The sequence below is a fragment of the Drosophila sulfurigaster genome, chromosome 3, assembly GCF_023558435.1.
Source record: "Drosophila sulfurigaster albostrigata strain 15112-1811.04 chromosome 3, ASM2355843v2, whole genome shotgun sequence".
Lineage (NCBI taxonomy): Eukaryota > Metazoa > Arthropoda > Insecta > Diptera > Drosophilidae > Drosophila > Drosophila sulfurigaster.
Genome location: NC_084883.1, coordinates 5,307,790 through 5,323,762, shown reverse-complemented (window position 1 = coordinate 5,323,762; position 15,973 = coordinate 5,307,790). Strand labels below are relative to the sequence as shown.

The 15,973-nt window shown below is 42.1% G+C and overlaps 2 protein-coding genes and 1 non-coding gene across 3 annotated transcripts; 1 reads left to right on the top strand and 2 right to left on the bottom strand.

Annotated features, from left to right (window-relative positions):
• Nucleotides 1–8,051: 8,051 nt before the first annotated feature.
• On the top strand, nucleotides 8,052–11,008 carry LOC133844299 (odorant receptor 56a). Its single transcript, XM_062278217.1, has 6 exons — nucleotides 8,052–8,358; nucleotides 8,409–8,839; nucleotides 8,899–9,114; nucleotides 9,169–9,270; nucleotides 10,377–10,529; nucleotides 10,592–11,008. The coding sequence occupies exons 1-6, from the start codon at nucleotides 8,052–8,054 to the stop codon at nucleotides 10,646–10,648; spliced, it is 1,266 nt and encodes a 421-aa protein (XP_062134201.1). The 3' UTR covers nucleotides 10,649–11,008.
• Nucleotides 11,009–12,227: 1,219 nt separating this feature from the next.
• Nucleotides 12,228–12,299, bottom strand: Trnad-guc (transfer RNA aspartic acid (anticodon GUC)). The gene has a single exon. It is a non-coding gene; the product is annotated as a tRNA-Asp (tRNA).
• Nucleotides 12,300–14,633: 2,334 nt separating this feature from the next.
• On the bottom strand, nucleotides 14,634–15,890 carry LOC133844190 (transmembrane protein 245-like). Its single transcript, XM_062278087.1, has one exon. It carries the CDS (start codon nucleotides 15,874–15,876, stop codon nucleotides 15,277–15,279), a length of 600 nt encoding a protein of 199 aa, XP_062134071.1. The 5' UTR covers nucleotides 15,877–15,890; the 3' UTR covers nucleotides 14,634–15,276.
• Between the last annotated feature and the right edge of the window lie 83 nt (nucleotides 15,891–15,973).

Genomic DNA, 15,973 nt, shown 5'->3' with positions numbered 1-15,973 from the left:
CTGCGATTCGGTTGCGATTCGCTTGCGATTCGGTTGCGATTCGCCTGCGATTCGCCTGCGATTCGGTTGCGATTCGATTCGGTTGCGATTCGCTTGCGATTCGCCTGCGATTCGCTTGCGATTCGGTCGCGATTCGCCTGCGATTCGCCTGCGATTCGCTTGCGATTCGCCTGCGATTCGCCTGCGATTTGCCTGCGATTCGCCTGCGATTCGCTTGCGATTCGGTTGCGATTCGCTTGCGATTCGGTTGCGATTCGCCTGCGATTCGCCTGCGATTCGGTTGCGATTCGCCTGCGATTCGCTTGCGATTCGGTTGCGATTCGCTTGCGATTCGGTTGCGATTCGGTTGCGATTCGGTTGCGATTCGCTTGCGATTCGCCTGCGATTCGGTTGCGATTCGCTTGCGATTCGGTTGCGATTCGCCTGCGATTCGGTTGCGATTCGCCTGCGATTCGCTTGCGATTCGCCTGCGATTCGCTTGCGATTCGCCTGCGATTCGGTTGCGATTCGGTTGCGATTCGCCTGCGATTCGGTTGCGATTCGCCTGCGATTCGGTTGCGATTCGCCTGCGATTCGCAAGCGATTCGCTTGCGATTCGCCTGCGATTCGCCTGCGATTCGCCTGCGATTCGCCTGCGATTCGGTTGCGATTCGGTTGCGATTCGCCTGCGATTCGGTTGCGATTCGCCTGCGATTCGGTTGCGATTCGCCTGCGATTCGCAAGCGATTCGCTTGCGATTCGCCTGCGATTCGCCTGCGATTCGGTTGCGATTCGCTTGCGATTCGGTTGCGATTCGCCTGCGATTCGCCTGCGATTCGGTTGCGATTCGCCTGCGATTCGCTTGCGATTCTTGATTTTTGAAAAAAAGTTCAAACCTTAGTGATTTAATAATACTTCAATTATTATATTGAAATATTTTAAAAATATAATATAACATAACATAAATCGCAGAAGCGATTCAGTTGCGATTCGCATGCGATTCGGTTGCGATTCGGGTGCGATTCGGTTGCGATTCGGTTGCGATTCGGTTGCGATTCGCTTGCGATTCGGTTGCGATTCGCCTGCGATTCGTCTGCGATTCGCCTGCGATTCGTCTGCGGCTTGCGATTCGCCTGTGATTCGCCTGCGATTCGCTTGCGATTCGCCTGTGATTCGCCTGCGATTCGGTTGCGATTCGCTTGCGGTTCGTCTGCGATTCGCCTGCGATTCGCTCGCGATTCGCATGCGATTCGGTTGCGATTCGGTTGCGATTCGGTTGCGATTCGCCTGCGATTCGCCTGCGATTCGCATGCGATTCGGTTGCGATTCGGGTGCGATTCGCATGCGATTCGGTTGTGATTCGCTTGCGATTCGGTTGCGATTCGCCTGCGATTCGCTTGCGATTCGGTTGCGATTCGCCTGCGATTCGCATGCGATTCGCTTGCGATTCGGTTGCGATTCGGTTGCGATTCGGTTGCGATTCGGTTGCGATTTGCCTGCGGTTCGCCTGCGGTTCGCCTGCGATTCGCCTGCGATTCGCTCGCGATTCGCCTGCGATTCGCTCGCGATTCGCCTGCGATTCGCATGCGATTCGGTTGCGATTCGGTTGCGATTCGGTTGCGATTCGCTTGCGATTCGCTTGCGATTCGTCTGCGATTCGGTTGCGATTCGGTTGCGATTCGCTTGCGATTCTCTCGCGATTTATTCGCATTATTATTTAAATGATATTTGAAAGTTCATATGCAAAAACCTTAGTTATTTAATAATACTTCAATTATTATATTCAAATATTTTAAAAATATAACATAAGTTGTGTTTTCAAACATTTTCTCGCCCCGCGATTTATTCACCACCGATTCCTGCGATTCGGTTGCGATTCGCATGCGATTCGGTTGCGATTCGGTTGCGATTCGCTTGCGATTCGGTTGCGATTCGGTTGCGATTCGCTTGCGATTCGCTTGCGATTCGGTTGCGATTCGCATGCGATTCGGTTGCGATCCGGTTGCGATCCGGTTGCGATTCGGTTGCGATTCGCTTGCGATCCGGTTGCGATTCGGGTGCGATTCGGTAGCGATTCACCAGCGATTCCCCTGCGATTCGCCTGCGATACGCTTGCGATTCGCTCGCGATTCGGTTGCGATTCGGTTGCTTGCGATTCGGTTGCGATTCGGTTGCGATTCGCTTGCGATTCGGTTGCGATTCACTTGCGATTCGGTTGCGATTCGTATGCGATTCGCATGCGATTCGGTTGCGATTCGCTTGCGATTCGCCTGCGATTCGCTTGCGACTCGCCTGCGATTCGCCTGCTATTCGCCTGCGATTCGCCTGCTATTCGCCTGCGATTCGGTTGCGATTCGCTTGCGATTCGCTTGCGATTCGCCTGCGATTCGCTTGCGATTCGCCTGCGATTCGCTTGCGATTCGGTTGCGATTCGCTTGCGATTCGGTTGCGATTCGCCTGCGATTCGCCTGCGATTCGGTTGCGATTCGGTTGCGATTCGTCTGCGATTCGGTTGCGATTCGCTTGCGATTCGGTTGCGATTAAAAATACTTAAATTATTATATTCAAATATTTTAAGGCGAATCGCAAGCGAATCGATTCGCCTGCGATTCGCTTGCGATTCGGTTGCGATTCGGTTGCGATTCGCCTGCTATTCGCCTGCGATTCGCCTGTTATTCGCCTGCGATTCGGTTGCGATTCGCTTGCGATTCGGTTGCGATTCGCTTGCGATTCGCTTGCGATTCGCTTGCGATTCGCCTGCGATTCGGTTGCGATTCGCTTGCGATTCGGTTGCGATTCGCCTGCGATTCGCCTGCGATTCGGTTGCGATTCGCCTGCGATTCGGTTGCGATTCGCTTGCGATTCGGTTGCGATTCGCCTGCGATTCGCCTGCGATTCGGTTGCGATTCGCCTGCGATTCGCTTGCGATTCGGTTGCGATTCGCCTACGATTCGCTTGCGATTCGGTTGCGATTCGCTTGCGATTCGCCTGCGATTCGGTTGCGATTCGGTTGCGATTTGCCTGCGATTCGCCTGCGATTCGCTTGCGATTCGGTTGCGATTCGCCTGCGATTCGGTTGCGATTCGGTTGCGATTCGCCTGCGATTCGCTTGCGATTCGGTTGCGATTCGCTTGCGATTCGGTTGCGATTCGCTTGCGATTCGGTTGCGATTTGCCTGCGATTCGCCTGCGATTCGCTTGCGATTCGGTCGCGATTCGCCTGCGATTCGGTTGCGATTCGCCTGCGATTCGCCTGCGATTCGCTTGCGATTCGGTTGCGATTCGCCTGCGATTCGCTTGCGATTCTTGATTTTTGAAAAAAAGTTCAAACCTTAGTGATTTAATAATACTTCAATTATTATATTGAAATGATTCGCCTGCGATTCGCTTGCGATTCGCTTGCGATTCGGTTGCGATTCGGTTGCGATTCGCTTGCGATTCGCTTGCGATTCGCCTGCGATTCGCATGCGATTTTGGAAAAAAAGTTCAAACCTTAGTGATTTAATAATACTTCAATTATTATATTGAAATATTTTAAAAATATAATATAACATAGCAGGCGAATCGCAAGCGAATCGCAGGCGAATCGCAGGCGAATCGCGACCGAATCGCAAGCGAATCGCAGGCGAATCGCAAGCGAATCGCAACCGAATCGCAAGCGAATCGCAACCGAATCGCAGGCGAATCGCAACCGAATCGCAGGCGAATCGCAGGCGAATCGCAACCGAATCGCAAGCGAATCGCAACCGAATCGCAGGCGAATCGCAACCGAATCGCAACCGAATCGCAAGCGAATCGCAGGCGAATCGCAACCGAATCGCAGGCGAATCGCAGGCGAATCGCAACCGAATCGCAAGCGAATCGCAACCGAATCGCAGGCGAATCGCAAGCGAATCGCAAGCGAATCGCAACCGAATCGCAAGCGAATCGCAACCGAATCGCAGGCGAATAGCAGGCGAATCGCAGGCGAATAGCAGGCGAATCGCAACCGAATCGCAACCGAATCGCAAGCGAATCGCAGGCGAATCGATTCGCTTGCGATTCGCCTTAAAATATTTGAATATAATAATTTAAGTATTTTTAATCGCAACCGAATCGCAAGCGAATCGCAACCGAATCGCAGACGAATCGCAACCGAATCGCAACCGAATCGCAGGCGAATCGCAGGCGAATCGCAACCGAATCGCAAGCGAATCGCAACCGAATCGCAAGCGAATCGCAGGCGAATCGCAAGCGAATCGCAGGCGAATCGCAAGCGAATCGCAACCGAATCGCAACCGAATCGCAGGCGAATAGCAGGCGAATAGCAGGCGAATCGCAGGCGAGTCGCAAGCGAATCGCAAGCGAATCGCAGGCGAATCGCAAGCGAATCGCAACCGAATCGCAACCGAATCGCAAGTGAATCGCAACCGAATCGCAGGCGAATCGCAACCGAATCGCAACCGAATCGCAAGCAACCGAATCGCAACCGAATCGCGAGCGAATCGCAAGCGTATCGCAGGCGAATCGCAGGGGAATCGCTGGTGAATCGCTACCGAATCGCACCCGAATCGCAACCGGATCGCAAGCGAATCGCAACCGAATCGCAACCGGATCGCAACCGGATCGCAACCGAATCGCATGCGAATCGCAACCGAATCGCAAGCGAATCGCAACCGAATCGCAACCGAATCGCAAGCGAATCGCAACCGAATCGCAACCGAATCGCATGCGAATCGCAACCGAATCGCAGGGGAATCGCTGGTGAATAAATCGCGGGGCGAGAAAATGTTTGAAAACACAACTTATGTTATATTTTTAAAATATTTGAATATAATAATTGAAGTATTATTAAATAACTAAGGTTTTTGCATATGAACTTTCAAATATCATTTAAATAATAATGCGAATAAATCGCGAGAGAATCGCAAGCGAATCGCAACCGAATCGCAAGCGAATCGCAACCGAATCGCAAGCGAATCGCAAGCGAATCGCAACCGAATCGCAACCGAATCGCATGCGAATCGCAACCGAATCGCATGCGAATCGCAGGCGAATCGCGAGCGAATCGCAGGCGAATCGCGAGCGAATCGCAGGCGAATCGCAGGCGAACCGCAGGCGAACCGCAGGCGAATCGCAACCGAATCGCAACCGAATCGCAACCGAATCGCAACCGAATCGCAACCGAATCGCAAGCGAATCGCATGCGAATCGCAGGCGAATCGCAACCGAATCGCAACCGAATCGCAACCGAATCGCAAGCGAATCACAGCCGAATCGCATGCGAATCGCAGGGGAATCGCTGGTGAATAAATCGCGGGGCGAGAAAATGTTTGAAAACACAACTTATGTTATATTTTTAAAATATTTGAATATAATAATTGAAGTATTATTAAATAACTAAGGTTTTTGCATATGAACTTTTTTTCAAATATCATTTAAATAATAATGCGAGCGAGCGAATCGCAACCGAATCGCATGCGAATCGCTATTCGGTTGCGATTTGCCTGCGATTCGCCTGCGATTCGCTTGCGATTCGGTTGCGATTCGCCTGCGATTCGGTTGCGATTCGGTTGCGATTCGCCTGCGATTCGCTTGCGATTCGGTTGCGATTCGCTTGCGATTCGGTTGCGATTCGCTTGCGATTCGGTTGCGATTCGCCTGCGATTCGCCTGCGATTCGCTTGCGATTCGGTCGCGATTCGCCTGCGATTCGCCTGCGATTCGGTTGCGATTCGCCTGCGATTCGCCTGCGATTCGCTTGCGATTCGGTTGCGATTCGCCTGCGATTCGCTTGCGATTCTTGATTTTTGAAAAAAAGTTCAAACCTTAGTGATTTAATAATACTTCAATTATTATATTGAAATGATTCGCCTGCGATTCGCTTGCGATTCGCTTGCGATTCGGTTGCGATTCGGTTGCGATTCGCTTGCGATTCGCTTGCGATTCGCCTGCGATTCGCATGCGATTTTGGAAAAAAAGTTCAAACCTTAGTGATTTAATAATACTTCAATTATTATATTGAAATATTTTAAAAATATAATATAACATAACATAAATCGCAGAAGCGATTCGCCTGCGATTCGGTTGCGATTCGGTTGCGATTCGCCTACGATTCGCTTGCGATTCGGTTGCGATTCGCTTGCGATTCGCCTGCGATTCGCTTGCGATTCGGTTGCGATTCGCCTGCGATTCGCTTGCGATTCGCTAGCGACTCGCCTGCGATTCGGTTGCGATTCGCCTGCGATTCGGTTGCGATTCGGTTGCGATTCGCCTGCGATTCGCCTGCGATTCGCTTGCGATTCGCTTGCGATTCGCCTGCGATTCGCTTGCGATTCGGTTGCGATTCGCTTGCGATTTGCCTGCGATTCGCCTGCGATTCGCTTGCGATTCGGTTGCGATTCGCTTGCGATTCGCCTGCGATTCGCCTGCGATTCGCTTGCGATTCGCCTGCGATTCGCTTGCGATTCGGTTGCGATTCGGTTGCGATTCGCCTGCGATTCGGTTGCGATTCGCCTGCGATTCGCTTGCGATTCGCCTGCGATTTGCCTGCGATTCGCCTGCGATTCGCTTGCGATTCGGGTGCGATTCGCCTGCGATTCGCATGCGATTTTGGAAAAAAAGTTCAAACCTTAGTGATTTAATAATACTTCAATTATTATATTGAAATATTTTAAAAATATAATATAACATAACATAAATCGCAGAAGCGATTCGCTGCGATTCGGTTGCGATTCGGTTGCGATTCGCAATGTTTGCTGTAAATGTAATTGGCCAAAGGTTAATTGACAGCCAGTCTGCTTAAGGTGTGATAATGGCAACATATGATTCAATGCTTAAATTGAAAAGGAATTATATTATTTTTTGTAATATTACATAATTGTAAATAAAATTTCAATTTGAAATGTGAAACAAATATATGTGTTTATACCCGCTACCCGTGGTGTTAAAGGGCAAGGCCACCAGGAAATATAAGTAACAAGCAAATGGAGTCATCTTCCACCCTATAAATAGTATATTGGAAAATCTGAAGTATCTTTTTAGTATATTTATTTAATAAAGTTTTAAAATGTGCGGCATTAATCTTAAAATACAAATGACTATACCAAAAACACTAAAATATACCGACGACTATTTCTGGTATAAAAATATACCATGAAATTCCACAGGTTTTTAGTTTTACCTATGCTTGACATGTTTCTGACAATGTTTGCCCAAGGTGTCTGCTTAAGGTGTGATAATGGCAATACATGATTCAATGCATAAATTGAAATGGAATAGTATTATTTATAATAATTTAGCTCTATGTAATTTTAGTATATTTATTTAGTAAATTTTAAAAAGATGCGCTATTATTCTTTAAATTGTCGAATTAAAATACCAAAAACACTAAAAATAAACCGAAGACTATTTCTAGTATAAAAATATTACATTCAAAATATACCATCCTGTTATCCGACGGAAACAGTCGTTTTTTGTTTACCTTTTTTAATAATTGGTTACGGGTATCTGTGTTTTTCGTTTAAGTTGTAGTTATGTGATAAAATAAAGATATCCTCTATTCGAATTCTTAGTAATTTTGGATTGACTTTTAATCAAATCATTATGTGTTGTATTATTTCAGTGCTTTATTTACCTTCTTTATTGTGTGAAGTATCCAAACATTGCATGTCTACTTAAAATGTCTAAAATTAATATAAATATAATATTTGAATAATAATTTGAAAGTCAATTTGATATGCTGCCGCCCTCAAAATAAACCCAAACATATACTGCATGCTCGAGTTTACATTCAAATAACACTCCTTTCAACCTTAAGCAGTATTTAAGTGATTGTTAATATGATAATTGTACAATTTGCCATTTGCAGTGAGGAGAACTGTAACATCTGTCAACCAAAATACTTGACAGAAGGCAGGAAATAATAGCCATTAAATGACAATTACATACCAAGTATTTGACCATGCCATTTTCAGCACCTTAGAAATTCAAATTGCTGTCCACTTAACCATTCGACTGGAGGTAAATACACAATTACGAATATATTGTGGGTATAAATATCCAAACATTTGGCCTTTGCTGTCACTGTCTCAGAATGTTTAAGGTGAAGGAGTTGCAGCTGTCTCCGGACATCTTTGAGAATCCGCTCTTTCGCATGCACCTCCATTGCTTTCAATGGTACGGCTATGTGGCATCCACAGAGCAATCGCATCCTTGGTTCTCCTTGATACGTTGCATCGTCTTCACTGCATCGATTTGGATAAGTTGTGCCTTGATGTTGACACGCGTTTTCCTCTCCGGCAGCTATGAGAATCTGAGTGTTGGTGCCACAAGTTGGGCCACAGCAGTGCAATACTTTGCCGTATCGATTGCCACACTCAATGCGTACATGCAACGTGAACGTAAGTAGTTCACTCTTTAATACAACTGAGATACTATTATGCCTCTTCAGGTGTCGTGTTTATGCTGCGCCAGGCACACGCCGATCTGCAGGCCTTCAAGTTGCAGGCTGATGATCAGGAACTGGAGCTGTTGGACTCCACTCAGCGGTATCTGCGCACCATAACCATGATGCTGTGGGTGCCCTCGGTGGTGGCTGGTTTGATGGCCTGGTCGGACTGCATTTATCGCACCATCTTCTTGCCACAAACCGTTTTCAATGCGGCCGCCGTGCATCGAGGCGAGGCGCAACCCATTCTGCTGTTTAAGCTCTTCCCCTTTGCCGATCTTTGCGATAACTTTTTTATCGGTTATTTGGGTCCGTGGTATGCTCTTGGCCTGGGCATCACCACAATTCCCCTGTGGCACACCTTCATCACGTGCCTCATGAAGTACATAACCCTCAAGCTGCAAATACTCAACAAGCGAGTGATTGCCATGGATGTGAGTGAGATGAAAGTGCATTCGAATATGTAATTCCACATTCTGTAATTAATGCCTAGATAACTCGCATGAAGCCCGATCTGGTGGTTCAACATTTAACCCCAGCTGAACTCAACCTCTGGCGTTTGCGGCTCTGCAAGCAATTCGTTGGGGAGCAACTCAGGATTCGGCAGTTTGTTCATGAATTACAGCAGCTCATTCGCGTGCCAGTTTTCGCCGATTTCATCATATTCTCGGTTCTCATGTGCTTTCTCTTCTTTGCCCTCACCGTGGGCGTAAGTAACTACTTTTTCACTCTAAAAGCATTAACTTGAATCATCTTATTGCAGGTGCCTAGCAAAATGGATTATTCGTTCATGTTCATTTATCTTTTTGTTATGGCTGCAATCTTGTGGATCTATCATTGGCATGCCACCTTAATCGTTGAAAGCGTGAGTCTCAAATTGAACTTGAATATTCTTCAACTAGATCTAGATTTAAATTAAGAAAATATGCTTTTTTATTACAAATTATGCTTCCGTATATAAATAAGCATTATATTTATAAAAACCTAATTTGTGGTAAAAAGAATTAAGAGTTTTAATTTGTCTTTTGATTTTCATAAGTTTATTTTTATTACATTATTATTATTATTATTTGGTAAAACAACTAGTCATTAATATTATTTAATGCAACAAATAATTATAAAAATTATACGGTTAATAGTAAAATTATTACGAAGTCACCAGTATTTGTAAAAATGTTCTGTTGTTGACGAACAAACGAACCGAAAATTAGCTATTCACTAAAGAAAAGGGAACCAACTGAATAAGTTCTTCTTCATCACTCTTTTTGATCGTTAGATCCTTCTTGTTCGTTTGATAAGTCTCCCTAGTGCTAACGGTTTTTTCGTGCATACGTTCCTTATATAATATGTCCAATAGAATAAATAGCAAAACAATTTGTTTACGAACAATGAACAGTAAGCGAAAATTGGAACTGAATAAAATTTACAACAACATTTTTGAAAATGAACAAATGTACTTACACTAGATTTACAAAACATTAGCATATGTATGTAGATTTTAATCGTAATTCTTTATTTCGACTTGTTGTAAATTATATAAAATCTTATTAATAGTATTATTACTCTAGAGCCTATAATGAAACTACGTGATTTAATTGACTTTTATTGAATGCCAAAAAGTATGCAATATAATACAATGTTATATTAACTACATGTTATGTTAAACTTTATAAGAAATCTGTTAAAAAGTGACTAGCTGTTAAATTAATGAAATTCATTTATATTCATCTCGTAGTTTTGCTTCACTTAAAAATTTAGATTCTAAATTTTGCTTATACTTATACTTGAATGGGACATGAAATAAATAATCTCTAATAGATTCTTCTAAGAGTCATATTTATAATTTTAATGATAATGATAATTAAACATGCAATTGATTAAGCTTAAGGATATTCTCTCATACATAAAACTCTGTTTTAGTAATCCATATTTCTGTCCAATTGCTTATTCAATTATTAATTTCATTTACAGAAAGACGATTTGGCGTTTGCTTGCTATGCATGCGATTGGTATAACTTTGATGTGCCGGTGCAGAAAAGATTGCTCTTCATGATGCAACACACTCAGAGACCAATGAAGATGCGCGCTTTGTTGGTCGACATGAATCTGAAAACCTTTCTAGACGTAAGTATATAACCTAAATATTAGTAAATAGTAAATAATATATTATAATTATTATCCCATAGATCGTGAGAGGCGCTTACAGTTACTTTAATTTACTGCGTGGCACGCATTCGTATTAGAGATGCATTAGAAACTTTGTAGATGCTTTTCCCGTAGTGGCGCCACTTGGCTAATCAAATGCCGCAACGCTTGTCAACTCGTCGTTTGGCTAACATGACAGTTAACATGGCTTGCAATTCATTTAAGCGTATAAAAAGTGTAGGAAGCGAGTTTAAAGACAGACGACGAGTTGGCAAAATGCTAAACCATTTTACAGCGCAAATAAACGTGATGCCTGCTACTCAAAAGCCAATGCCAGTAACAAGCAACATCATTTATCACTTTTGAGCTAAGTAAAGTAAAGTCCTGGCAACAGGATGTCAGGCGCATTGTATGTTTTATTGTTAAAATTGTATTCCTTTACCAATGGATATAAAACGATTTTCACAGTTTCGCTTTTTTCCTCTTTTTGGTTGTACTTAACCGTTCCAGTAAGTATTCACATGCCACAGCCAGAGCTCCCCTTCCTCTTCACCCACCTCACCAGGCATCACATCATTTTCCTGCTTGAGTTCTAATTGTCTGGGGGGTTTGCGAGACTGAATTTATGCGTCTGCTCTACAAGAGTATTGAAAATGGTCAAAATACATCAAACCACCACCGAAAAACTAACCGAATCGACCGAATTGTTATACCCTTGGGTGTATTTTTTAATAATATTAAGAGTATAGACAAAGGGCATAAACCGCACCACACTCGAAACAAACACAAACAACAACACAACTCTGGCTGCCAAAAAACAACCAACCAACAACAATAATGAACACGCATATTGTTGCGGTTGTTGCGCGTCCCTTAGATCGGGGATCGGGGATTATGACCAAAGTGGCTAAATGGCTGACAAAGGCGCACGCCAAAAAGTGACTGTCTCTTCCCTCTGCCATGCGAGTGAGTGTCTCTCGAATGGAACAACAAAAAAATGCAGATACTAATGAGTATTAATGGGTTCAGGCCTCGACGCAGGTACATTCACTAAACAAAGGGGTGTGTGTGAGAGTGTGTAGAAAAGGGTTGTTCTACAGTCGCTGATACGCATCTGTGAAACGCGTGCTATTCACTTTGAATAAATCCAAATACATTTATAGTTCAAATATGTTAGCTTGTTCTCTTTGCTTAGATTAAGGCCGAGTGCATAAAAACATCTATCTTTAAAATCAAAAAAGTTTTTATAGAGAGTATTTGGCGATAAATAAAATAAAACATTCACTTTTACTGAAACTAGGTATGATTAAGATTTCAAAAGAATTTTATAGTTAGCTTTTGGAATTAGACTATTCGATTCAATGTATCCTTCTATAATCACTATTCCATTTCTAAATTCACAATACCGTTTAAAATGAAAATAGAATAGAAACACATGCTTATTTAATTACACATTACTAATGGCAACACTTAAGCAGAAGAATTATAAGCGAATTATTATTATTGTTGAAAAAAACAATGAAAACGTCCAGCAATACCGCTAGAAATTGAACGTGTACCGCCTGTCGCATTTTTCATAAGAATTGAATCGATATTAGTATTTTTATATTTTAAAAACTAGTTAAGAAATTAAAAAATGTACATACTACAAAAATTTAAAAAAAAAATTCACAATCACTCCCCGACGGGGAATTGAACCCCGGTCTCCCGCGTGACAGGCGGGGATACTAACCACTATACTATCGAGGATTGTTGACGACGAGTTGCTAAAACACTGTTTTCTCATGCTTGCTTGTTCATAGTTGCTTGTAGTGTAGCTTGTGAATTGAATTCGACACGCTGACTTTAAAAATCTATAAATAGACAAATGAAACCGAATCGTACCGCATGACCAATTGTTGCCATCTGTTGCGGGGCTATTTTTAGCAATATTGGCAAATTTTTTATGGTCTTGGCAAAGCAACGTGGCAGCACGTTTTTTGATTATTTATGATATTACACAACGCACGAGTAATGGATGTTCATTAAATACAATGAATGTCATGCACTCCCCCCTTCCCTGACATACATATATGTAGTACTTATATTCATGCTCATGCTTATAAAGTGCAACCCTCGATGCGCTGCCGCCCTTGAGATGCGCCATTAGTCACCCTATTTTTCAGTTTTTGCGGGCAAAAAAATTAAAATTTGCCATAAAGCAAATTTTGCACACATGTAATGAATATTTTCCATTAGAAGACGACGTTTCTTTGATTGTGAAACCAAAAGAACGAATGCAATATGCACATATTGAGAACTTTTACAGAGTTAATGAATAGGAATACAATTTAAAAAATGTATTATTATTAAAATTTACTTTTTTTTTAAATAAAAAATAGATGTACTTTAAACACTAAGGAAAAAACTTTGAGTTCCAAGGAATTTCCGCAAGTTGAATGCAGAGTTCGTAAATCAGTCAAATTCCACATCCACGTTGGCAAAGGCATGAAAAAATGTCGAAATAAAAAAAGAAGGTAAGGGATTCTTGGAAAAGAGTCGGTCAACTATTTGCCGAGTAGTTTGTTGAGTTTCTAATGTGTCCCTTTCATTCGATCCGACTAAATATTTCACAGGCTACGTGTCTAATTCAAAGAGAAACGAACCAACCGAACCCAGAAGAAGTTAAGCGAGGGCGTTGTTGGTGTTTGGGTGGGAGAAGGGGAATGAAGGGGGGGACCTTAGGGGGCGGTCAAAGGGCGGGGTCAGTTGACGCTGTTGTTTTCATAAGCTGTTGTTGTTGCTGCATTTGTTGTTTTGGCATGTTTATTGCACTGTCAACGGCAATGCATGAAAACTTTTAGTTAGCCAAGTTAGTGGCTGTTCTTCAATGTTGGTGACAAACCCCGTCCCCCGTCCCCCGTCCCACGTCCCACGTTGCACCCTCTTCTCTTTCTGTAGCATCGAGACCGTAACTGTTAATGTGTTTGAAGTCAAATTGTTTTCAGTCACGTGACCGGCAACAACAACAACAACAACAACAATAACAACTGCGAACACACAACAACTTTATCCATGATTAATCAGTTGCAGTTTAAATTTGTACTACGGTAATATTGTATTTTAAATGCAGTTTGTTGCTTTTGGGCTGGCTAACAAATGCGTGTGTTGACAATTTAGCCAAGCTTCACTGCACTGCACATTTCTGGCCAACAGATGTCCTCGTTAATATCGAAGCTACAACTTCATTTTCATTTTAATAGCGTTGGCCAACAAATCGCCGTGCGTTAATTATGTTTAATAACCAGAATATGCGTAACAGCTGTTGGCCAAGTTTTTTAGCGCGTGTCGCTTTAACTATGCCTCATAAATGTTTAATGGCCTAAACACTTAAGACGAACCAAGGGCCTAGAGCTAATTACGTACAATTCAATTATAACTCCAAATTAATTAAAATGTATTTTAATTGTTGAATACATTTCAATTCATGCATTATTAATTAAAATTTTACGATACCCAACAAATTTTCAATTTTTTCTTGAAAAGTTTATATTAAATAATGACAAAATTACTTGAAATGCCTTTAACACTAATTTGCTTAGGAAAATGTAAACTCAAAATGACTCTAAAATGAAGAAAAAAACTTTATATATTTACAATATTTGTACATATGTATTATGTTTTCGACAAACCAAAAAAAAACACAATTTTTTTCAATGCAAATAGTTTTACAATCCTAATTATAAATATTAAAAATAGATTTTATTTTAACACTTTAATAAAAGAAAACAGGAATTATTTTTCAATTTTTATAAAAAACAATTTCAAACACAAGGTATTTTTAAATGCTGTGTATTATAAATATTTAAAAACATTCACAATCTACTATTCACATTTCATCTGATCCATCAAATGTTAGCATTTATATTTATATTTTATATTACAAATTTACTATAGACGTTTAATTTTAAATATAATAATTACAGTATTGACCCTGGTCAAGAATATATTTATATACATCTTTGAAGATGTATTCATCTGCTTATTTCACACATTTAGACAAACTTAATAGATATTCGTACTTTAAGAGTATATATTTTATTTGTTAGTATGTAAATGACGTTTATTCGCAACGGAACATGAACTTTTAACTTAAGCTTAAACAAATCACATTTGTAGCGAGCACAAAATAAGGTACTGTTCTTGCGGAGTCAAGCTTTAAAATACAAATTCTTTTCTTTTTCGAGTTATGTACAATATAAAGGAAATAAAATGAGTGGTAAATACTACAACTAGAAAGCTATCTTCGGCAGATCGAAGCGCAAATACCCTTGAAAAGCATTTGCTTAAAGCCTTTACAATTAAACAGCTTTTCAATTAAGCTCACAACAAACTACTTTAAAGCTTTTCAAGAGTATCGAGTCTTATACGTAATTAGTTAGTACGTTAGGTTGTTTAATTTTAATACAGAGATTACAAGACGGAATCGTATTTTCTTTTTTTTTTTGCAATACTTTTTAAATTTAGTGCAAAATATCAACAGAATAGCGAAACAGAAAATTCAAAAAATATAAAAGCTAATTAAGGAAAATGCATAAAACTGTCAAAATTTTATTGGATTAAGGATTAGTTCAGTTGGTTAGCCAAGTTGCTGTGAAGTTGGCTAATGATTGGTTAGTTTGCATTTCGAGCAGGAAATTCGTAGCATTTTTTTTTTAGTTCTTTCGATTTAAATCCCTCGCAGAACTCACGTAGTGCGCGTCTCCTCATCCGAACTGCGCCTGGGCTCCTGATTGTTGCGCATCGCCAAAGTGGCTACCTCGAAGAGGCCAATGAAGAAGCACAGCATGAGTGGCCCAAAGATGGCACCTTGCCAGCCAATCCAATACATGCCGCCAGCAATGGCCAGACCATTAAGATATGGATGTCCGCCACCTTTCAGATCCGCATAGATGGCTGTCTCAAAAGAGGATGGCACAAAGAATTGCAGTAAAAAGAGCAGCACGCCCGCATAAAAGCGATCCTGGGCCAGCCACAGTTCCAGAAACGCTGGCACCGCACACCAGTAGCTACCCAAGAAAGGAGCAGCTGCCAGCATCGCAGCCAAAGCGGAGGGTAGAAAGACAATGCGTGCTCCAAAGACCGTGTACACCAGCCAAGTAAAGAGACCCGTAAAAGTGGCGCATTTGAACATGGAGATGAGCACGACGGTAATGGAGTTTTCCAGCGCATCGGCGACCTTAATGCCCGAGGTAGAGTAGCCCATATATTTGGTGATCTGCAGTGGAGCATATTTCTCCTGGCTGCTGGACAGCAGATAGAACAGTGCAGTAAAGAAAACGATCATGTCCAGTATGAATTCAATGCTTCAATGCTTTGATAAAAAGCATTTATGTAAATGCCATTCATAATTATTATTATATATTTTTTTTGTTTCAAGGAAT